The 23,796-nt window shown below is 32.3% G+C and overlaps 2 protein-coding genes across 2 annotated transcripts; both read left to right on the forward strand.

Moving 5' to 3' along the window:
- The first annotated feature begins 2,070 nt into the window (after positions 1-2,070).
- On the forward strand, positions 2,071-5,983 carry LOC101492322 (NAP1-related protein 2). Its single transcript, XM_004499367.4, has 10 exons — positions 2,071-2,272; positions 2,560-2,682; positions 2,786-2,836; positions 3,671-3,742; positions 3,881-3,994; positions 4,096-4,157; positions 4,851-4,911; positions 5,062-5,118; positions 5,248-5,286; positions 5,678-5,983. Exons 1-10 carry the CDS (start codon positions 2,159-2,161, stop codon positions 5,750-5,752), a joined length of 768 nt encoding a protein of 255 aa, XP_004499424.1. The 5' UTR covers positions 2,071-2,158; the 3' UTR covers positions 5,753-5,983.
- Positions 5,984-6,857: 874 nt separating this feature from the next.
- LOC101492878 (flavonol synthase/flavanone 3-hydroxylase-like) lies at positions 6,858-9,500 on the forward strand. Its single transcript, XM_004499368.4, has 3 exons — positions 6,858-7,583; positions 8,232-8,553; positions 9,151-9,500. Exons 1-3 carry the CDS (start codon positions 7,186-7,188, stop codon positions 9,418-9,420), a joined length of 990 nt encoding a protein of 329 aa, XP_004499425.1. The 5' UTR covers positions 6,858-7,185; the 3' UTR covers positions 9,421-9,500.
- Positions 9,501-23,796: the final 14,296 nt, after the last annotated feature.

A 23,796-nucleotide genomic window follows, 5' to 3' on the forward strand; every position in this document is an offset into this window, starting at 1 on the left:
TCCTTGTTTTCTCACCCACCAAGCCTTGGGTTTCTTTTCTTGAAGCAAAAAGGAAGTAACCGAAAAAGAAGGGAGAGGAAAACGTTTTCTTTCCTTTTCTTTTCTTCTGTTTTCTTTCTTTTCATTTTATCTCCTTTTGTTTTTCTTTCTTTTCATTTTATCTCCTTTTGTTTTTCTTTCTTTTCCTTTTCTTTTCCATATATATATATATATATTAATTAAACCAAATCAATATCTAAATATCCAGATATTTAGATATTTGTAAAAATCATCATTTCCACGTCACCTCCCATCACTTCTCAAACCATTTTTATAAAAATATCTACTCTCGTCGCAACTCAATTGACATATAAAATTTTCAGCAACTCGATATACTTTTAACAAAACTGCCCGGTATTAAATTCTTCATAACATAAATAAATTATTCTTCAACCAAAGATTCACCGTACTTAATCTAATTTATTTATTGACGAATAATTTTAATCGGGACATCAAAAGATATTTTTGGGCATTAAACTCACAAAATATCAATAACTTGGCTAAAAAGCTTCAAAGTTCAATACCAAAATACATAAATTAGAATTTAAAACTATGAGTCTTACAACCCCCATCTTTGATTGGTTGGCAAAAAAATTTCTAAGCTCCCTTAACAACTTTTTTCAAAGAGATGTTCCCAGACCAAATAAAATTTTGGATCTAATTATCTAACGATTTGACAAAAGCAGCAAATCAATAATACACATGAAAACTATATAAAAGCATATTGTGGATAATATTGTTCACTAGTGGCACCTGTTCCCATTATAGACGTAATTACACCTTTCTGAGTTGAGAGCTTGGTTTTAATACAATTATCATTCGACATAAGATGCACCTTTCGAGGTTTCCCTTTGAAAATAGGTACACCTAAGTATATAAAAGGAGGTCGACCAAGAAGAGCAGCAAAAGCAGAAACTCTAGCCATAAATAAAGAATCCGTTTAAAACTTAGACTTATCATTATTGATCACTTGCCCATAAGCATTCTTGTAAGAATGAAAAAGGCTCATCAAAGTAGTTACAATAGAGTCACTAGCATGATAACAAATCATAACATCATCAACATACAAAACATGGTTGGGCATCTTGAAGCCCCTAGGACAGAACATAAGCTGCAACTTTCCTTCACTTACAAACTAATAGATTTCTCTACTAAGAACCTCTTCAACAATACAACACAAAAGAGGAGAAATAAGATCTCTTTGTCAAATTCCTTTTTTACATTAAAAAAACTCCCACAACTCTACCATTCACAGATATAGACAACTTGACAAAATTAAGAATGATGAGAATCTTGTCACAAAAAGTATCATTAAAGCCAAAAGCATACAAAACGGTAATAAAAAATTCCAATCAATAGTAGTAAAAGTATTTTTTATATCAATATTTAGGACCAACTAACCCCCAAAAGTTTTCATATCCAAAAGGTTAATAGATTTTGTGGTGATGCAAATGCAATCAGAGATGAGTCTGCCCTTAACGAAACTTTTTGGTTTTCAAAGATAAATAGTAACAATGGAAAGTCAATCAACCTAAACTTTGGTAATAATGTGTTTCAAAAGTCTCCTTCTCTTTGTCCTTTTGAAGGGTGGACCTTGTCAAACATTCACCTCTCAAAGACGATTCAGATAAAGAGATACACCATCGCCTTACCTCTTTATTCTTTATGTAGAGATTTTTTAGGTTGTATTTCTAGAACAATAAACCAAATTATATTACATAAAATTCAAATTGTGAGAGGTGCACATGCACTATCACCAATATTGAGAATATTCTCAATCTCTATCAAAATACTTCATGCCAATTTTCCAATCTTGATAATTAAATATCTCTTTTAGTCAAAATACATTAAATGGAAAAAAAAATTGATATAAAAAATTAAATTCCTTTAAAGGAGTAGATACAATCTAATATTTGGAATGTAACAATAGAGTGGACAGATGTCGCGCGGTGGTTAATCTACATTGTGCACCCGCACGTTCAGGTGTTACACATTATTACTCACATTAACCGATACGATATAAACCCCAAAAACCCTAACACTTCACTCAGTTAGACACGAGCTTGTCTACTTGCTAGGGTTTCATATCCACAGGCTCTGTCTCTGCGTCCCAACAACGATGGTGGCCGACAAATCCAAGAAGTTGAAAGTTTCTGACAACAATGAAGAAATCGATGGAGAACTTGTTCTCAACATCGAAAAGTTGCAGGAAATCCAAGACGAACTCGAAAAGGTATTCACTTTTTCATCCTTCGTTTTTTTCTTTCTTTCTGGAGCCTCCAATTTAGACGCATTCAGTTTCACTGGTTAAATATATTTTATTCATTACTATATGCTTTCAAAATGTAATCCAATGTAGTGTGTTCAATTCTTTGAGTATTGGGTCTTTTTACTCTAGTGAACCCTAGGATCCAATTTCCATTACTTTTTTTTTTGTATAGAATTGATATGTAATGTGATTGATCTCTTTGAGTGTTTGATTGTTTTTATTTAATTTAATTTGGATGGGTATTGTTTTAGATCAATGAGGAGGCGAGCGATAAAGTGCTCGAAATAGAGCAGAAGTACAATGAGATCCGGAAACCGGTGTATGATAAGCGCAATGATCTTATCAAATCAATTCCTGATTTCTGGTTAACTGCTGTGAGTTATCTGATTCTATTCTGTTTAGGTTTATTTTTTTAATTCGGTTTTGTTTTTTCGTTGGCTCAATTATGGATTTGAGAAATTGTTGTTTGGAATGCAGTTTTTGAGCCATCCTGCCCTTGGTGATCTTTTGAATGAAGAAGATCAGAAGGTTCGGCTTCTTTTGTGCCTTTCAATTATATTCTCCTTTTGAAGCATTTGTGTCGCATTTTGATTATCTTACTAGAACAATATTTATAACTTGTAAATGTGATGTTCTGGTCCTGTTTTGAGGTTTTTGAATTTAACTCTTCTTATTAAGATTTTGCGAAATATAAAATCTAAGCAGTTTTTGTATTTTTGTGTGTGTCTAATTAACTAGTTCTATGAGTTCTTTTGAAATGCCTATTCAGTTTACTTTTGACTGTAGCTTTACATAAATAAGTATTTGAGTTGTTTATTTGTGTCATTCATTACTTCTCTTTTCCATCCGTTTATTTGTTGTTGCTTGGTTTATTGTTTAAAATTACTCTCTTGAAGTGTGTCAAATATGGTTATTACTTATTAGTATCTTACAGAGTTGTATCTCAATTTCATGTGAAGGTGAAGCCTATCGGTTTCTTGTGTGCATCTATTTAGGACATGAATATCAATTTGAATCCTGATTCATTGTGAATAATCTTGATTTTTCTAATGATCACAACCTGACATGTTGAAAGCCAACTGCTTTTCTTGTCATATGATATATGCCTTCAATCGTGAACGATTTTGAGTTTTGCGATGCCACTTGTTTTACTTAAAAATACCATAATTTCCTTGATCATGTAAGATGTATCTTATGATTCATAATTACTAATAAGATTTCATTCCATTAATGATTCGGCACGCAGGTCTTTTGATTCATGATTTCAATCTTGATTTAATAACTCTGCTATAAAATATTGTTACTTTTGTTTCAGATACATGTTGTGTAATTCAAATTTACTAACAACCCCTTATTTTGTAGATATTTAAGTATTTTAGTTCTCTTGAGGTTGAAGACCATAAAGATGTCAAATCAGGCTATTCAATCACCTTTGTGAGTTGCTTCTTCTCTTTCCTTTGGGTGCATAGTTTGTATAAATGCTTTGCAAATCACATTTACGTTCTTGAAAGTCATTTTCCATAAACCATTCAGTTATATGAATAGTAATAACTTCTGGAAATATTTGTTCAGAATTTCAATCCCAATCCCTATTTTGAGGATACAAAGCTTGTAAAGACTTTTACCTTCCTTGAAGAAGGAACAACAAAGGTTACTGCTACACCCATAAAATGGAAAGAGGGCAAGGTAGGGCAATGTATTTCAGTTTTTTCTGTCTAGTTTTTATCTTTTGTTATTTTGTTTATTTCTTAAACCATTATCTTAAAAGTTGATCTTAAAACATGAAGGAGATTCCCAATGGAGTTAGTCACGAGAAGAAAGGAAACAAGCGTGCTCCTACTGATATCAGGTTGGTGTCCAAATACATCATTTGTTTCTATAGAAGACATTGAAAAACAAAGAAAGCTATTTTGCACATGCACTGTTAAATACCAAGTAAAACAGTTATGAACGAGAAATAATGTTGACACAAATTTGACATATAAAATTAACATAATCTAGATGGTTAACACAGTTTAAATATGTAAATAATTATGTTTAGTGGATGATTAATGAATAAAACTAGGTTACAACTCATTAACCATCTGTTGAATGCAATTAACCATGTATTAAATGCAATTAACCATGTATTTAAATTTCATTAACCATCTAAATTGTTGTCAAAGTTTGTTGCCCTTTTGTGTTAAAACGATCACCTTTACTAGTTTGGTATTTTACATCACTAACTATCTTGGTTCAGAAGGGTGAACTTTTGGAGTTTTGGTTGTATTGGAGGCCAGTTTCTGGTTTATCCTAGACCATATCCATTTTTGGATAACATCCTTACCCCTTTTTGTTACATACGTGCCAAGAATAATAGCTATAAGCTCCTATCCTCCTTGTTCACCTCCACCTCATTAACCATATGTTTAATTTTAGCTTTCTTCCATGATTTTAATAGCTATAATAGTATGTTAAAATTTTGATATACAAATTATTGTCATAGCTCCTTGTAAATACCAAACAGAACAACTAATTAATTATAATGTGGTAATGAATGCAGTTTCTTTAGCTGGTTTAGCGACACTGAACAGAAAGAGGACTTGGACGACATTCATTGTGAGGTACATATATTTTCATGTTTTTGTGAATTCTTCTAGAGTTTGCATTTGTATGACATATTTTCCATCTATCTATTACAAAAGTCATTGATGTACCTTAGTTTGTTTATTATTACATCAGAACCTATTGTAATTTCTCACTCCTAATTGTAGGTTGCAGAAATAATCAAGGATGATTTATGGCCAAATCCCCTTACTTATTTCAACAATGTAAGTTAACTTTTGATTTAAGTGACAATTATTGTTCTGTCTTTCACTCCATTCATTTTACTCTCTAGCCTCTACCATTCGTCTATCCCTGTGTCTCTAATAGTCGTTTTGTTGATTACAACGTAACAGGAGGAAGCAGATGAAGATGACGATGAGGCTGGTGATTTGGTAATTAATGTTTCATTAATTTCTTCCACTTTTAAAAAGCATAGGTGGTTAGAAAATTTGGTTGGTTATTACCTGTATACTGAGTCCAGCAATTTTTGGTTGCATGCTGAATCTAATGTGCTAAAAAGTTCAATTCTTGGGTATTTTGTGATTGCGAATGTTTTGGGTATGACGGGTATTCAAAGAATAAGGGTCAAAATTTAATGCTTCCTTACAATGGTCTGGTTGAGTAGTTGCTTTACTATTCGGTTTACTGAACAGGTTTTTCTAATTGCAATTAATTTGCTCATTTGTAATTATTTACATAACTACATTTTGAAATAAAATGTATAGATATAAGATATTATTGTGTAATTTTGAAATAACAAGTGCATAATTTCATCATATGTAGGGAAAGGATGATGATGACTCTGAAGATGATGATGATGATGATGAGGATGAAGATGATGACGAGGAGGAAGAATAGTGTAAAATGCATTATCATTAAGTTACTTGGTTTTTTTTTTTACTTTAAGGTTATAGGAGTATGTTAGTTGTCTTTAAGGGATGACGAAGACGGTGATCTATTTATATTGTCATTTAAAGTTATGTCTGGTTTTATCTCTAGTGCACTTTTTTGAGATACTTGTGACAATGGCTTTTTCCTTGGTCATTTGATGAACCACATAGTTAATTAAAATGCAGTATATTTAGTGTATAGTACCTGCGTAATCAATATTGCTATCGCTAGTCACAACTGTAGAGTATTAATAATAAATACGGTCCCTTGATTTGAAGCCAGTATATTTAGTGTACCTGCGCAATCAATATTGCTATTGCTAGTCACAACTATAAAATATAAATAATAAATATGGTCTTTGATGTAAAGCGTTACGTATGTGGTTTTTTAACTTAATTTTAGGTAAGATTTTAGTCTTTTATCTTTTTTTTCTTCTCGATTTAATCCTTATTTCTTACAATATCAAATAAAATATTAAAATATAAATTTATTTGAAGATTTGCGTTACGAATTTGATGAAATTTGTATTATATTGAAGAATATAATTAATTTTATGAGTTTTGAATGAATTTTTTTTAAAATTTTGTATAAAAAAGGATAACATTGTTGAAATTTTAAAACAAAATATCAAATTGTTACTTAAAATTAAAATAAAGGATCATGTCGGAAAAAAAAAGATAAATAACTAAAACGTTATCTGAAATTAAGTTAAGAGACTACGAATGTAATTTAATTTAAAATATATTTAAGTATGTTTTTTTTTAGTCATTTTGGTTCTCTAATATATATATTTTTAATCTGTTTTATCTTACGATGTGTATTAATTTTGTTAATTTAATCTGTAGAATTAATAAAAGATACGAATATGAGAATTGTACTGACATGATCGATTAGTGACTTGGCAACAATTATTCTTGGAGTTTTCAAAATTAAGAGAGATAAACACTTTTAAGTAGTTTGTCTTCCTAAACAAATTACTATATGCATTTATTAATTTTTTAAAATTAAGAGCATAAATAGAAATAGGCAGAATAAATTACTATATAGATATATAGGTGAAAAATAATAAATTATAGTTTGTGTCTATGAGCCTTCTGAAAAAGAAATAGAGAAAGAGATGATCTGAGTATGTTGCAGACTTTGGTCAAAGAAAGTAAACCCACCTTATAAGTTTTTTCCTGTTTACATTTTAATTATTTTATTTAGTTGTGCATAATATCTAAGAAAATGATTAATAGAATAATAAATAATTTGATACATAAAAAATAACAAATAAAATACTTGTGGTGAAACGGAGAGAGCTTAAAAAAAATTGACAAAAACTTTTTTCTCATAAATATTATATTATATAGGTTTGGAGCTAAATAAATATTTATTTTCTGAAAGGGGCTAAATAAATAATGTTAAGAGGTTACATTTGTGAGGAAATATTGAACCAAGAGATGGTTGAGCCTAGTAGTATTCCCACAGTTGACCTCTCTGTTTTCTTAAGAGAAAAAGAGGATGGCAAAAAGAAAGCCATGGAAACAATCACAAAAGCATGTTCTGAATATGGTTTCTTCCAAATTATAAACCATGGTGTTTCTTTAGATTTAATGAAACAAGCTATTGAACTATCCAAGACATTTTTCGATTATTCAGATGAAGAAAAGAACAAGAGCAGTCCTTTGTCTAATTCACCACTTCCTGCTGGCTATGGTAGACAGCATATGCATTCACCTGACAAAAATGAGTACTTGCTTCTTTTTCCTCCATGGTCCAACTTCAATGTTTATCCTCAAAACCCTCCCCAGTTCAGGTAAATTCTATTTTGACTTTTTTATTTTTTATTTAACAAATAAAATAGAATTATTTAGTTAATCATGACTTTTAAAAAAAAAATGTTTATTTTGCAGTGTCAATATGTCAACGATTTTTAAATATAAAATTCTTTCATTAATTATTTATTTATTTTTAATATTTTTGTTAGTTTATAATTTTAAAAGCATTGTAGGTTAATTTCGAAAAAAAGTTATGAAATTCACTGTGATAATTTTGTCGTTTAAATATAATATATCATGTAATGATGATATATGTATCAAATATATGACTAAATAACATAATGTTATTTTGCTTATTATCACGTGCACATCAAATATAGGATATCATAATATTTATCATGTTTCTATCTTATTGTTATTCAACTTTATATCATGTCATATGTCTATCATATCATTTGCATCAAACAGATCTATATAATCGTTAGCACTCATTAAATATCATTAGATTTGTATTGTCAAATGCATCACCACAATCAATCATTTATGTGATTTTTGAAGTAGTTATGATTGAAGTCAAATATTTATAATAATTTTACAATTTATTGAGGGTGTGTTAATGTACATATGAATTAAATACATATTCTAAATTTCTGCATGCTCATAAATGGGTGCCAATAATGTGATAGGGAAGCGATTGAAGAACTATTTGTACAAATGAGCAAGATTGCAGTGATAATGGAGAACATTATAAATGACTGTTTAGGCCTGCCTTCCGATTTCCTCAAGGAATTCAACCAAGACAGGAGCTGGGATTTGATGTCGTTCAAGCGATATTTCCCAGCTTCTAAAGAAGAAAATGTTGGAATCGCAGAGCATGAAGATGGGAATTGCTTAACCTTTGTTGTTCAAGATGGAGTAGGAGGTTTGCAAGTCCTTAGGAATGGAGAATGGATTCCTGTTGTCCCTGCAGAGGGAACCATTGTTGTTAATGTTGGCGATGTTATTCAGGTATTCCTATGTTTGCACTCAAATCATGCATAGATAATCAGATACAAGTTCACTCTAAATGAGTCATTTTTTCTACTGAATTAATGTCTTCTTCAGGTTAAGAATAATGCAAGATCCACAGTATTTAATATCATTCATCTTTAGAAAAAATTATTTGTTAGTGTTCACTCATATCGACTATTGGTAAGGTCTCTAATATGACAAATTTAATCACGTGTTGAAAAGTTATGTATAAGGTTGAAAGGTTACTGAATATGATGTTAGCCTTAATAAGTCCCTTGTTCAAAATATAGTATCAGATAAACCAGTCATTTGCTTATGTAAACACTGTACAAAAATAGAAAAACAAAAAGGATCACACCATGATAACGAAAAAATCAAAGTAATCTCAACTATTATTAATGAAAAAGTCAATAGATTTTCATGTTTTTTTTACTGAATTTTTATGTGTTAGGATTACAGTTAAGTTTAAATTATATCAAACTGTCAATATGACTGTTTAATTCTCCTTAGAAACAAGTTCACTTTAACAGAGCACTTTATGATGATACTACATATATATTTTGTATCACACTCATTAGTGTTGTCATTTTGAAGGTCTTGAGCAACAAAAAATTCAAGAGTGCAACTCACCGAGTAGTAAGAAAAGATGAACAAAGCCGATACTCATTTGTATTATTCCATAACTTGAATGGAGAGAAATGGGTTGAACCATTGCCACAATTCACGAAAGAGATTGGAGAAGCACCCAAGTATAGAGGATTCTTGTATAAGGAGTATCAGCAACTGAGAATGAGGAACAAGACACATCCACCTTCTCAGCCTGAGGATGTAATCCACATTACTCACTATGCAATTGATCCTTAGACTCTTCTCTATTGACACTTGTGTTTTATGTGTGGACTCATCATTAAAATAAATATATATGGTTGCCCTATTTCATAGCTTGGGTTATTTGTGATGGTTCAATATTGTTGCTGTCACTTAAAGTCAAACTGATAAATTAAGGGTCTTTTCTGGGTGAGTGTGAGTTTTCTTTTTTTGATTTTTAAAGTTAATTTTAAAAATTAATTTTGTTTGAGTAAAATAAGGTTAAATGAATGACTGAAAATATCTATACCGACTTTTATAAGTGTATTAATGTATTTTTTTGTGAGTTTCTTGATAAAACCAAATTTTTGAAAGCTAAAATTAATATTGATTACTATAGGCCTATTTAGGCTGGTATTCCTGTTACTAATGGAGTAGATTTGATAAATTATTTAGTTTAAGAGAAATAAATTATAAATAAGAAAGAAAGAACTCTAATGATTTAATGAATTGACAAAAAAACCTCTGTCCAAAAATGTCTCATCTTTGTAAAATACAAACAATATAATTTACCAAAAAATTATAGTTAATTATTTAATTTTTATGTTATAAGTATTTTTTATGTATTCTATTACAATTACTTAATTAAAGAGAAGGTGAAACTTTAAAAAATTATTTAATCAAGGAAAAAAATGCATTTCTTCTCACCAGCCAAAAAATGAGAAAGGAATGGGACCCAGAAAAAACTATTCTCTCTCTCTCCAAATTTTCTGCAAACCAACAGAGAGAAATTTGACATCTCTCCAACTTCTCTCTTCCTCGTTTCACCTAAAACAAACACGGTGTACGATTTCTAGTCTCAATAAGAATACTAGTTTTTTTGTACTGTTCATATATTATAATTTGAATATACCACGCCAATTCATTAGGTATAGATTATGAGATTCAATTGATACAGAGCCAATCATTTTTTTTTGTTAGGTGGCCAATACACTTTCAATTATGTTTGGGTGAAAATGAGCAATATTCCTCTTTGGTGGAGAAGTTTTGGAAAACACTCTTCAACATGAAGTGTTGTGATTAAAACTAGTCAAAGGAAGAATACATAGATGACTATGGGGCTCAAATGGAAGATGAGAATAAGATTGGTAAGATGGAAGATGAGGTTTACTTTTAGAACATTTTCACCTCCAATTAACAACCCCACAAATGTTGAGGAGATTACTTGTGTGGTTCAAGGGTAATGAGATGGATATTGTAACGCCGTTAGCATATCACGATCATTCGTGGACACGACTTTAGAAATAATTATGATAAAAGTCAAACATCTCTAATAATCCAATAATTGTGATTTACTGAGAGTGTAAAAACTCTCTTTACACTGACGATGAATAAAATTCATATAACACATATCAAAATCTGAAAAGCATAAGAAAAGATGTATTCATAAAAGTTAGTATATTTATACTTTTTGTAAAATACATCATATTTAATTACAACGAGAGATTGAAACAAATGGATGTACAATCTATCAAAAGATGAAAGATACAACTAAAATTGTATATTTAGATTTTCCAAATGGAATATCTGAATCACTCCTCAATAATATACCACTAGGTCACGTCCTTGTCAACTGCTACAGACTCCTCAACTATGTCTCGAAGATCATAACCTATATATGATAAAATAGAAGTACAAGAAAACAAAGAAGTATAGGCTAAAGTTTACATTAAATTAATAAAAAGACATGGGGATGAGATGTAAAGTAGGAATTATATATGTTAAAGACATGGGGATGAGATGTAAAGTAGGAATTATATATGTTAAACACAGGAAAATAGATCAATTCATCCTTTAATTTATATATTTGAGATCATAATCCTAACTACTCGAAATGCAACCCTTTAACTATGCGATGACATCAACTTTTGATGTTGTCAATTATATCCCCGATATTACGGTTAGATATCACATGACTACATGCCATCAACGCCTCCATATATTATGATTAGATGTCACATGATTAGGTATGTCGTAAGAAAAATGAGATATTATAATTTTTAGGATTTGGGTCAGATATGAGAATTTGTGATATGAAGATGAAGAAATTAGGGTTGAAGATGAAGGTTGTTGAATTGCCTAGTCAACAACAATTACACGGTCTCCATGTGCCACTTCATCCAAAATTAGTCATGTCACTATTTTTTTACTAAAAGAAATTCATATAGCACTTTTTAAAACTTGTTAGAATTTGCGATGGTATAAATCAAACAAAAAATTACAGGGACTAAAATCAAAATGAAACATATTTGCAAAAACTAAAAACATATTTAAACCTAGAAATTATAAAGTCCTTTACTTCATAAGATGATTTGACTTTAATTAGAGTATTGACTTTTATCACAGACTTCGTTCATATTTTTCTTTGATCTTGAATCAAAGGATCATTAGTTGACTTATATTTTCTGTCTTTTAAAGCTTTGACTTTGACTATAGGTTATCAAATACTTTCTCCAAAGCTTCTTATTGATGAAGGAAAATCACCTTTAAAATAGATAAATGTAGTAGATTAAAAATAAAATTTTCCTCTATGGATCCTTACGAATGGTCATGAATCAGGGTTTAAAATATTACCTCTTGTAGCATGATAGAACTTTTATAATGATCACGAACAAGAACATTTCTCTAATCGACAACGTCTCCACATAGTCCACACGAACCATCCTCCAATGGAGCAAACTTGATTTCAGTGGTTGTTGATGAATAACACTGATGAAGGCAATTAGGATTTTGGACGACTAGGGTTAATGTTTTATGATTTCACCTAGAAATTATGTATAAGGTGAAGTAGCAAGGTCAATTTACAAGGAAGGGAGTTTGAATTGTAAATTCACCTATTTAAAATTTCATACTAAAAATTTAAGAAAATAACTCAAGATTGATCTTGGTTGGGAAAATGGAGAGCATTTTTTGTTATGGAAATAGAAAACGGAGAACGTTCTTGGTTAGTTTAAATCACAATTTTAGCTTATCTATTTAACTTGATAATCAAAATGACTGAAAGTAAATAGAGATAAGGGAAGATATACCATACAATGATATATCCTGGTTCACCCAACTTCAGCTGCGTCCAGTCCTCACAACTGTGAGATTTTCCACCAAGTGTTCAAGCGGAGAACGTTCTTGGTTTTACACAAGTTTGTTCAGATCAACCTTGATCTGTAATAGTAATTCATTTCCACCCAAAAATGATTCAATCAAGTCACCTATCAATCTTTAGAGAGAATTTTACAATCACCTTTTAACCATAAACGAATTTTTACAAAACTACTCAAACTATAAACAATCCTTATAGTTTTGAGTTTACACAATAATGATTTAAAAACATTGGTAGAATCTGAGTATGCTCAACTCGTGTTTGAGAATAGATTCTTGATAAAAGAATTCAGTAGTATGTCTTGATATATGAAAAGGAAATCAGAACTCATTCTTTTGCAAATGAGAAGCTTTCAAGTATGTAAGTGTATGTGATTGATGGATTTTCTTAGCACTTAAATTTTTGCTTCTTCCTTGAGCTCGGGGTTCATTTTATAGGCTTTAAAGAGGTTGATAACAACTATTATGACCGTTGAAAAGGTGCCATGCTGTCACGTGTCAAACTTGACCAAAGACCAGACTTTTTAAACCTTAAATGTTCTTGATTTGAACATTTTGCGTTTTGCTTATGCGATAGTAATGTCTGATATGTAGCTTATCTTTCTTGACTGTGATGATTGTAACACCTCAACCATTATCGTTATAGGCAGTGCTACTCACGACCCTCTCGCTATTACCACTGAATGGATATGGGGCGAGAATGTCGTGAGGTAGCATTGTCGGTAACAATAATGGTTGTGGTGTTACTAGCTCAATTGGTAGTGGGAATGTGTGGAGGCGGTACTTATCTCCCAGGTACCGGGCTCGAATCCCATGGAAAACAAAAATCTCTATTTCCACTAGGTGGATAGGGGCGAGAAGGTCGTGAGTAGCATCGCCAGTAACAATAATGGATGAGGTGTTACAATGATCCTTTGTTTGTGCTTCATTGATTCAAATTAAGACTGCCTTTTGATTCGTGCAAAATAGGCTGGAGACTGATGTTACCATGTTGGAGAATGATCATTTCACATTTTAGCTTTGAGTTGTGCCTTTTAATTTTTTTTTAATCTTTTTTAGTGTTCCTTTTGCTTATATGAGATTTGTATATTCCTTGTAGTTGAACTAGAAATCCATTCGCGATTTGCAAGAGTTTTCTTATCATTAAAAACTGATTTGATCTTGCTTGATGAAAATGACAAAAACGTGGAGAACATTCTTGGTTCAATTTTGTTAATTTTTTTTTCTCTCTTTCTTTAAACTAATTTGGCTTAATTTTACTTAGTACCTATCTTGGATTTATTACACTAAAAAAAACATGTTAAATTATCACATAATTTAGAATCATAATTAGAGTCTTTAATTAACCTTTATTTGTTTACATCAAAATATTAATTTGGGATTTTGCCTCAACAATCTCCCCCTTTTTTATGATGAAAAATATGTTAATTTAGACATTAATTTTGATTCTAATTTCAATCATAGAGAGCTTAATAGCTCCCCCCCCCCCTCAGAATATGCTTCAGATTTTGCATCAAAATATCATTTAATTAATGCATTTAAAAGTAGACGATTATACATAAATTCAGGCATAAAATCAAGCAGATTTGAAATATGAAGAAGTACAATTTACAAAAGGACTTCTTAAGTACAAATTAAAGCTTTTCTCCCCCTTTTTCATAGCAAAAAAGAATGAGAGGAAAAAAAATGAAAAGTTAAGCATATTTAGAAAGGGAGGGGGAAGATCTTTTAGACTACGATGATTTGGAAGATTTTGGTACAACCTAGAAGGAAGGAGGAGGAACCAAATGAGGAGGATCAATCCCTAACTTCGGAGCAAGCAAGGTGGTCATCCATTCCCTTAGAGTAGAAAACTTCCTATCCTGATGCAGTTGTCGTGCCATAATAGTCTACAGTGCAACCATGATGGATTGGTTAGTTGATTGATTCATGCTGGACTTTTTTACGCTTAACCTCGCGTTTGGAGTTATCCTTGGGGGTAGAGGGAAGAATACTGTGAGATAGAACAACGATAGTGTAGAAGGAGGAGATAATTGCAAACAAGGTTGCAATGGTGGGAAGAGTTGTGGCTGGTGATGTTGGGGGACGAATGGATGGACCTAGGGTATCAGGAAAGTTAAGAAACTGACTAATTCCAGAGATGGAGGATGTAGTCTTTGGGGGGAGGCAAAGACTGGTGCATGATTGATGTAGTGTGAAATGGTAGTTGAACACACATGTCACTTAATAGATTATAGTGAGAAAGGATGGTAGGTACTGCAGATGATGTGGGTTGAAAGGAGAAAGGCATAATGTTTGGGGAAGAACATTCTTGAGTTGCTGGTTGAGGAATGGAGGGTGGAGAACGTTCTTGAGTGGTTGTTTGAGTGGGGTAAGATGAAGAACATTCTCGAGCAAGAGGTGGAGAACGTTCTTGAGCAGTTTGCTGTGCAAAATATTATGGAGAGTGATCTGGTGTAGTTGGTGGAGACTGTTCTCTTGGGACAATAATGGGTGCACCAGATTTACGCACTGAGCGTTTTCTTTTGTGAGAGATGAAGGGAAGAGCAGATTTTGGAATGTGTTTGGCTGAAGACTGTTTCTTTATATGAGAAACATTATTTGAAGAAAATTTAGAGATTTTGATGGTGGAGGTTTCAGAAGAGAGATGGATTTCAAAATACCTAAAGATCTTTGACAAAACATGCCATACGAGACTATATTTTACTTGTAGTCCTTCACTGTGGCAGCGGTCATATTTTGAAGAATGATATAATGTAGATTGACTCTCTTGCACCTAAGGAGATGATGGATAATCAAAACATCATTGTCAGAGATGTACTCATGACTTCCATAGTACGGTAAGATGGAATGATGGATAATGATGTTAAACACTTTACATAAGGGACTTAAGAATCTATGCAAGTGGTTTTTGCAGCCCTCCTAAAATAGTTCACCAAGCACCTCATTCCTTTTCATATTGAGAACTGAGTACCAGTTCTTTCCAAAGACAGAAGGTCCATCATTGGGAAGATCGAGGATGATGGAGAGAATGTTAGGGGTTAGTCGAATCTCAATATCCTTGAGACTAGTAACTAGAAGTGACTTCTCAGGAAAGGTTTGAGCTTTACAGTAAAAGGCTCTCACCACATCCAGGTAGAAGCAATCAGAGATCTGCAAAAATTGGGTCCAACCAAGTGCATCTGTTTGGTGTTTGATAGAGGTGCCTTCTACGAGTAGATTTTCAAGCAAGAAAACTCTACCAATTCCAACAGGTCGCTCAACCCATTTTTCAGCATAGGTTTTTTGTAGGTTTGATGGAATTAGTGGAGGGAAGCGAATTTTAGGGCCAGATTTGGGAGGGTGGGTGGGAGATGGAAAACGTTGTGGATGTACAGAGGGAGGAGTACAACATTATGGTGAAGTAGAAGGAGAACGTTCTTGAGATGGTGGAGAACATTCTCGAGGCTTTTTCTTGGGAGCAATTGTTTTGTCTCTTTGAGGGTTTTTTTAACATGTTCTTGGCCAAAAACTGAGATAGAGTAATGGTTGTTTTGACCTTTAGATTTTGTTTAGAAGAGGGTTTGGTAGATGATAAATTCTCATTGATTTTCTCTTTTGATTTTGGGGTGTTGAAAAAGAAGGTTCAATTTGAAATGAAGTGTTTGATGGTTCAGAGGATTTGAGAGGTGTGGAGGATTTTGTAGGGTTTGGAGTCGAAGGTTCGGAATAGTCACTATCATAGATGACATTGATTTTGGGTTTTTAGGGTTTAGCCTTTGAGGTTCCGGTTCCAGCCGAGACTCTCATGGAGCGTCTCTTTGCCTCAGTAGGTTTGGAGAAGGATGAGCGAAGGTGTGGAGGGACTTCGTTTAAATTAGGAGCAGTACATTGGAAGATAGGATGGAGTACGGTTGACAATGGGTTAACAAAGATAGGATTACGATTGGAATCGTGTCTAAGGATTGATTCGAGGGAAGAAGACAAGTTGTCAGAAAATGTTTTATGAGAAGATTCATTAGGAGGAATTGGTCTATGTGTAGGTGAGGGTGAACGTTTTTGAAATGGTGAAGATGAAATAGATGATGAAGATGAAGGTGCATTAGGGCAATCGTTTCTTCTGGCAGTCATTTTCGTTCGAGCCATTTGAATTTTTTTTGCAGAAATGGTGTTGAAGGTTTTGAGTAGTTTGAGAGTTGCAATTTTGGAAGATGAAGAAACTGTTTTATGGAAGATGAACAAACGTGATGATGATTTTGCAGCTTTTTCACTTTGTGAGGGAAAGTGAAGTGACTGATTGGTGTTAAAAAAGAGGAGAATTGACGGCGTGACAATTACTTTTGCAGACAAGGAAACACGTCTCATTAATGCCACACAAAAGAGCTTTTGCTGATTTTTTGAGGGAAAACAGAGAATGATGTGCGCATGAAACACATAACGATTAACGTTCTCCGTTTATGCAGAAGCATAGTTTAATGCAAACTGATTAGATTTTTGATAATTCTGAGGTTTTTCTTGATAAAATTAAAACTTTCCTCTACAAGGGGCTTGATAAAAATATCAGCAAGATGTTTTTTAGTATCAACAAATATTAATTCAACTTCTTTTTTATTAACATGATCACGAATAAAATTATGTTTTATTTCTATGTGTTTGGATCTTGAATGTTGAATATGATTTTTTGACAGATTTATAGCACTGGTATTATCACAGTAAATTGAAATACTCGAATAACTTACAGAGTAGTCTTCAAGTTGATTTTTTATCCAAAGAACTTGAGAGCATCAGTTTGCAGTAGAGACATATTCAGCTTCGGTTGTTGAGAGAGCAATCGTGTTTTATTTTCTGCACGACCTGCTTATTAATGCTTCTCCAAGAAACTAACATGTTCCACTTGTGCTTTTTCGTTCAAATTTATCTCAAGCATAATCAGCGTCATAGTAAACTACAAGATCAAAAGAAGATCATTTTCTATACCAAAGGCCAAGATCAGTAGTACCAATGAGACCATTTTCTTTAGGTGCTGATTGAAATCTCGCACATAATCCTACTGCAAACACAATGTCATGTCTACTAGCAATTAAATAAAGCAAAGATCCTATCATACCCCCATACTATTTTTCAGAAATTGATTTTTCATTTTCATCTTTGTCTAATGAAGAAGATGGATGCATGGGAGTAATCATGATTTTGATTTCATTCATTTTATAATTTATTAAGAGATCTTTTATGTATTTTTCTTGACATATAAAAATGTCATCTTCATGTTGCTTAATTTGCAAGCCAAGAAAATATCTTAATTCTCCCATCATACTCATTTCAAATTCACTTTGCATGATTTTTGAAAAAGCATCAAACATTTTTTAATTATTTGAGCCAAAGATAATATTATCGACATACACTTGAACAATAAGTAAATTATTTTTATCTTTTTCTTGAACAATGTATTGTCAATCTTTTCTCTAGAAAATCCGTTTTTGATTAAAAAGGAATTAAGTCTCTCATACCAAGTTTTTTGTGCTTGTTTTAATCCATATACAGTCTTGGTAAATTTAAAAATATGATTTGATTTTGACTGATCTTCAAAACCAGGAGGTTGACGCACATAAACTTGTTCATTTTAAAAATCATTTAAAAGTTCACTTTTAACATCCATTTGAAAAAGGTTGATAAGTTTATGAGAAGAACTTGTATGGCTTCTAACCTTGCAACGAGAGCAAAAGTTTCATCATAATCTATACATTATTGTTGATTGTAACCTTGAGCAACCAACCTTGTTTTGTTTCTTACAACCTTATCTTCTTTATCTAGTTTGTTTCTGAATACCCATCTTGTTCCTATGATGGTTTGATCTTGTAGATCTGGAACAAGAGTCCAGACTTCATTCTTTTTGAATTGAAGAAGCTCTTCCTTCATTGCTTCAATCCAAGATTGATCAACTATGGCTTCTTTGATTGATTTTGACTCAATTTGGGAGATCATTACTATGTTGTTGTTGCCATCATCCTTGAATGACATTCTAGTTCAAATTCCATCAACAATATCTCCAATGATTTGATATTGAGGGTGATCACTAATCGTTCACCAGCTTTTAGGAGAAGAATGAAACGGAGATTGTTTATCAGTTTGGGATTCCTGGGGAACATTCAGTTGTTGCTACCCAAAATCTTCTTCTTCTTCTTCTTCTTCTTCTTCTTCTTCTTCTTCTTCTTCTTCTTCTTCTTCTTCTTCTTCTTCTTCTTCTTCTTCTTCTTCTTCTTCTTCTTCTTCTTCTTCTTCTTCTTCTTCTTCTTCTTCTTCTTCTTCTTCTTCTTCTTCTTCTTCTTCTTCTTCTTCTTCTTCTTCTTCTTCTTCTTCTTCTTCTTCTTCTTCTTCTTCTTCTTCTTCTTCTTCTTCTTCTTCTTCTTCTTCTTCTTCTTCTTCTTCTTCTTCTTCTTCTTCTTCTTCTTCTTCTTCTTCTTCTTCTTCTTCTTCTTCTTCTTCTTCTTCTTCTTCTTCTTCTTCTTCTTCTTCTTCTTCTTCTTCTTCTTCTTCTTCTTCTTCTTCTTCTTCTTCTTCTTCTTCTTCTTCTTCTTCTTCTTCTTCTTCTTCTTCTTCTTCTTCTTCTTCTTCTTCTTCTTCTTCTTCTTCTTCTTCTTCTTCTTCTTCTTCTTCTTCTTCTTCTTCTTCTTCTTCTTCTTCTTCTTCTTCTTCTTCTTCTTCTTCTTCTTCTTCTTCTTCTTCTTCTTCTTCTTCTTCTTCTTCTTCTTCTTCTTCTATAGCCCAAAAGTATTTTATTTTTCAACATTAGACTCTTCCAAGATTGTTCTTGCCATTTCTTATAAAGTTTTATTTTTTTTCTTTTAACAACTCCATTTTGTTGAGGATTTCTTGCACAAGATATATTATGAGAAATGTCAAGTTCATCAAAGAAGGTTTTAAAATACGCATTTATGAATTCTCCTCCATGTGCTGTAATCTTTTTCATTTTGTACCTTTTTACAAAAGACTTTGAAGCCATCAAAAGCATCATCTTTTTGTTTTAAAAATAATATCTAAGTGTATCGTGAGAAGTCATAAACAATAACTTAAGATTGATCTTGGTTGTGAAAACAGAAAACGAAGAACGTTATTGGTTAGTTAAAATCACAGTTTTAACTTGTCTATTTAACTTGATAATCAAAATGATTGAAATTAAATAGAGATAAGGTAACATATACCACACAATGATATATCCTGGTTCATCCAACTCGGGCTACGTCCAGTCCTCCCAACTGTGTGATTTTCCACTAAGTGTTTAAACGAAGAACGTTCTTAATTTTACACAAGTTTGTTCCTATCAACCTTGATTTGTAACAATAATTCATTTCCACCCAGAAAGGATTCAATCAAGTCACTTATCAATCTTTAGAGAGGATTTTACAATTCATGTTTTAACCATAAAATGATTTTTACAAAACTACTCAAACTATAAACAATCCTTATATTTTTTAGTTTACACAATAATGATTTAAAGAGATTGGTAGAATCTAAGTATGCTTAACTCGTGTTTGAGAATAGATTCTCGAGAAAAGAATTCAGTAGTATGATTTTGATATATGAAGAGGAAATCAGAACTGATTCTTTTGCAAATGAGAAGCTTTCAAGTATGTAAGTGTATGTGATTGATGGATTTTCTTAGCACTTGAAGTTATGCTTCTTCCTTGAGCTTGGGGTTCCTTTTATAGGCTTCAATGAAATTGATGACAACTATTATGACCGTTGAAAATGTGTCTTGCTGTCACGTGTCAGACTTCACCAAAGACCAGACTTTTTGAACCTTGAACTTTCTTGATTTGAACATTCTGCGTTTTTGCTTTTGCGATAATAATGTCTAATCTATAGCTTATCTTTCTTGGCTGTGATGATACTTTGTCTATGCACACAAACATCTCAGAGATGCGCTTAATCGGTTCAGATTAAGACTGCCTTTTGATTCTTGCAAAACAGACTTGAGAAAGATGTAACAAAGCTGGAAAATCATGGCGAGTATGCTGGAGAAAGATTGTATCATTCTGGGAGTGATGTCATCATACTGGAGAATGATGTTTAATCATTTTGGAGACATTTGTTAATCATGTTGGAGAAAGATGTTTGCATGTTGGAGATTATGTGTAACATTGATCATAGCATTTGGGCACATGATTCTAGCTTTTTAGTTTGGTATTTTAAAAGTTCTTTATAGCTTAGATGAATATTTTTAGCTTGTTTCTAAACTTTGAGTCGAATTTAGATTATAATTTTATTTTTTGCTTTTTAATTTTATTATTTGTATTTTGACTCTTTCTCACTGTGTAGGTCATAACTTGAGCTCTGGATATCGGATTGGCGCATATGAGTAGGCATTGGAAAGCTAAATATCTGAGCTACAACTTTTGTGTTGGAAGAAAAGACCATTTTCGAACTTTACTAGGCTTAAATTGCAGATTTTGTAATCTAAACTTTTATAATAATTTTAATTAGCGGGTCATTTGTTTTTAAACCCTAAACCCTAAAGCCCAATATCAAGTACTATATATTGGCCGTTTTGTTTCTTTTCTAAAGACAGAAAAATTAGGATTCAAATTGCTACAAGAAATAAACATTTTTATTTTAATTTCATGGAAGTCTAATTTTATAAGATTAATCCACGAGTTCAGAGTTTCATCAACACCTCGAGATTCAGGTTACACTGTCAATTTCTATTCATGATATTACTCTTGTTTATTTGATTATATTTATATTTTGATTGCTTAAATTGAATTTCAATAGGATTGATTAAATTTATTTGATAGAATTTGGTTTCAGTTTCTAATTTAATTGAATTACAATTTTTCGATGCTTGATCGCTAATTATAATATTTTGATGATTGTGATGCTTAATCCAATCAAAGAAACCAAATTTACGTAGGATTGATTACGCTTGTTTGATCAATTCTATAGTCAAATAAGAATGGAATCATAAATTAGAAATTAAACTCATTGATAGAATCTGTGATAGGTTTGAAACTCGAATAAGTGGATTATAATTAAGCTCATCTGTTAAAACAAAAATCTAAAAAACCCTCTTTTAATTTCAATTTTCAATTCGATTATTATTACTATATCAGAAGTCCTTGCGAAATGATTCGAGTTATTACCTGTATTTACATTTTATCAATTGTATTTGACTCGTGTGCGACAACTGATCAAATTGGCGCCGTTGCCGGGGACTCTCTGATAATAATATTAACCCTATGTTTAGGAGACTGTCTCAGATTGCTCCGAAAGTTCGCCAGAAAATCATAAAAAAATCAAGGAACAGGACTCCGTATAAGTTTCTTATATGGAAATGACGGTCAAAATCCCAAATTCCTTCGTTTAGACCTTTTTTTTCAATTTATTTATTTTTTCATATTCTCCAAAATTTCCAAAAAAATTTGGGTTGCCTTTATTTGAATTTTAGAAATTTTTGATGGTATTTTTATATTTTTTGGATTTTATTTGATAGGGTTTTCGATTTTTCACTTCAATTTTAGCATTTGGGACATTGCTGGAATTTTCAGAATTGTTATTTTGTATTGTATTGTTATGATGATGCATGACTAGGGCTAGTTCTGTGAATCTTCGTTCTCTTGAACCTGAAATAGATAGGACATTTCATTTACGTCGTAGACTTAATAGAGCTGCTAGTGTTAATAAGTTAGAGTCAGATACTGAAATTGATAACTTGTTGCAAAATATGGTTGATGCGAATAATAGAACCTTAAGACAACTTGCTGCACCTAATGTCACTTATAATGCATTATGTATCACATATCTTGAAGTTACTGTACCATTTGAACTTAAATCTGGTTTAATACACTTGCTTCCAAGGTTTAATGGTCTTACAGGTGAGGATCCCCACAAACACTTGAAGGAATTCTATGTTGTGTGTTCTACCATGAAGCCTCAAGGAGTCACAGAAAGACCACATTAAGCTGAGAGCCTTCCCATTTTCACTCCAAGATGCTGCCAAGGACTAGTTATACTACCTTCAATCAATCAATTACATGCTCAGGGATCAAACCAATTGCCTGCACAGTCAGTAGTAAATCCAAATGCTCCCAATGTTAGTGCAATTACATTGAGGTCTAGGAAAGCTGTTGAAATACCAAAGGTACCTGAAACTGTAGTGAAAAATAACAAGGTTGCTGAGGATACTTTGATATACGAAATTGTTGATGTTGAGCAAAATATACCACTTCTTTTTCCTCAAAGGGCAGTGAAGACTAAGAAAATGGACGAGGTAGATAGGCACAACGAGATCCTGGATACATTTAAGAAGGTGGAAGTGAACGTTCCCCTCCTTGAAGCAATTAAACAGATTCCAAGATATGCAAAATTTCTAAAAGATTTGTGCACACACAAGAGAAGGTTAAAAGGTGATGAAAGAGTAAACATGGGGCGAAATGTTTCAGCCAATGCCTAAAAAATGCAAAGATCCAGGAACTTTTTCCATTCCATGTACCATAGGCAATAGTCAATTTGAAAATGTTATGTTAGATTTAGGAGCTTCCATTAATGTTATGCCTACATCTATTTTTAACTATCTTGCTCTTGGACCTTTATAGAGTACATGTGTTACCATTCAATTGGCGAAGAGGAGCAATGCTCGTCCCGCTGGACTTGTGGAGGATGTACTTGTTCGAGTTAATGAATTGATATTTCCTGTAGATTTTTACGTTCGGGTCAAACCAATTGCCTGCACAGTCAGTAGTAAATCCAAATGCTCCCAATGTTAGTGCAATTACATTGAGGTCTAGGAAAGCTGTTGAAATACCAAAGGTACCTGAAACTGTAGTGAAAAATAACAAGGTTGCTGAGGATACTTTGATATACGAAATTGTTGATGTTGAGCAAAATATACCACTTCTTTTTCCTCAAAGGGCAGTGAAGACTAAGAAAATGGACGAGGTAGATAGGCACAACGAGATCCTGGATACATTTAAGAAGGTGGAAGTGAACGTTCCCCTCCTTGAAGCAATTAAACAGATTCCAAGATATGCAAAATTTCTAAAAGATTTGTGCACACACAAGAGAAGGTTAAAAGGTGATGAAAGAGTAAACATGGGGCGAAATGTTTCAGCCAATGCCTAAAAAATGCAAAGAAATACAAAGATCCCGGAACTTTTTCCATTCCATGTACCATAGGCAATAGTCAATTTGAAAATGCTATGTTAGATTTAGGAGCTTCCATTAATGTTATGCCTACATCTATTTTTAACTCTCTTGCTCTTGGACCTTTACAGAGTACAGGTGTTACCATTCAATTGGCGAACA

This window comes from Cicer arietinum, chromosome 5 (assembly GCF_000331145.2).
Source record: "Cicer arietinum cultivar CDC Frontier isolate Library 1 chromosome 5, Cicar.CDCFrontier_v2.0, whole genome shotgun sequence".
Classification (NCBI taxonomy): Eukaryota; Viridiplantae; Streptophyta; class Magnoliopsida; order Fabales; family Fabaceae; genus Cicer; species Cicer arietinum.

Excerpts from the sequence above, each read along its gene's own strand:
- LOC101492322 (XM_004499367.4), top strand. The coding sequence starts at position 2,159 with ATGGTGGCCGACAAATCCAAGAAGTTGAAAGTTTCTGACAACAATGAA. Across the intron at positions 3,995-4,095 it reads TAAAATGGAAAGAGGGCAAG|GAGATTCCCAATGGAGTTAG; the intron begins GTAGGGCAATGT and ends TAAAACATGAAG. Across the intron at positions 5,119-5,247 it reads CCCTTACTTATTTCAACAAT|GAGGAAGCAGATGAAGATGA; the intron begins GTAAGTTAACTT and ends ACAACGTAACAG.
- LOC101492878 (XM_004499368.4), top strand. The coding sequence starts at position 7,186 with ATGTTAAGAGGTTACATTTGTGAGGAAATATTGAACCAAGAGATGGTT. Across the intron at positions 7,584-8,231 it reads CAAAACCCTCCCCAGTTCAG|GGAAGCGATTGAAGAACTAT; the intron begins GTAAATTCTATT and ends ATAATGTGATAG. Across the intron at positions 8,554-9,150 it reads ATGTTGGCGATGTTATTCAG|GTCTTGAGCAACAAAAAATT; the intron begins GTATTCCTATGT and ends GTCATTTTGAAG.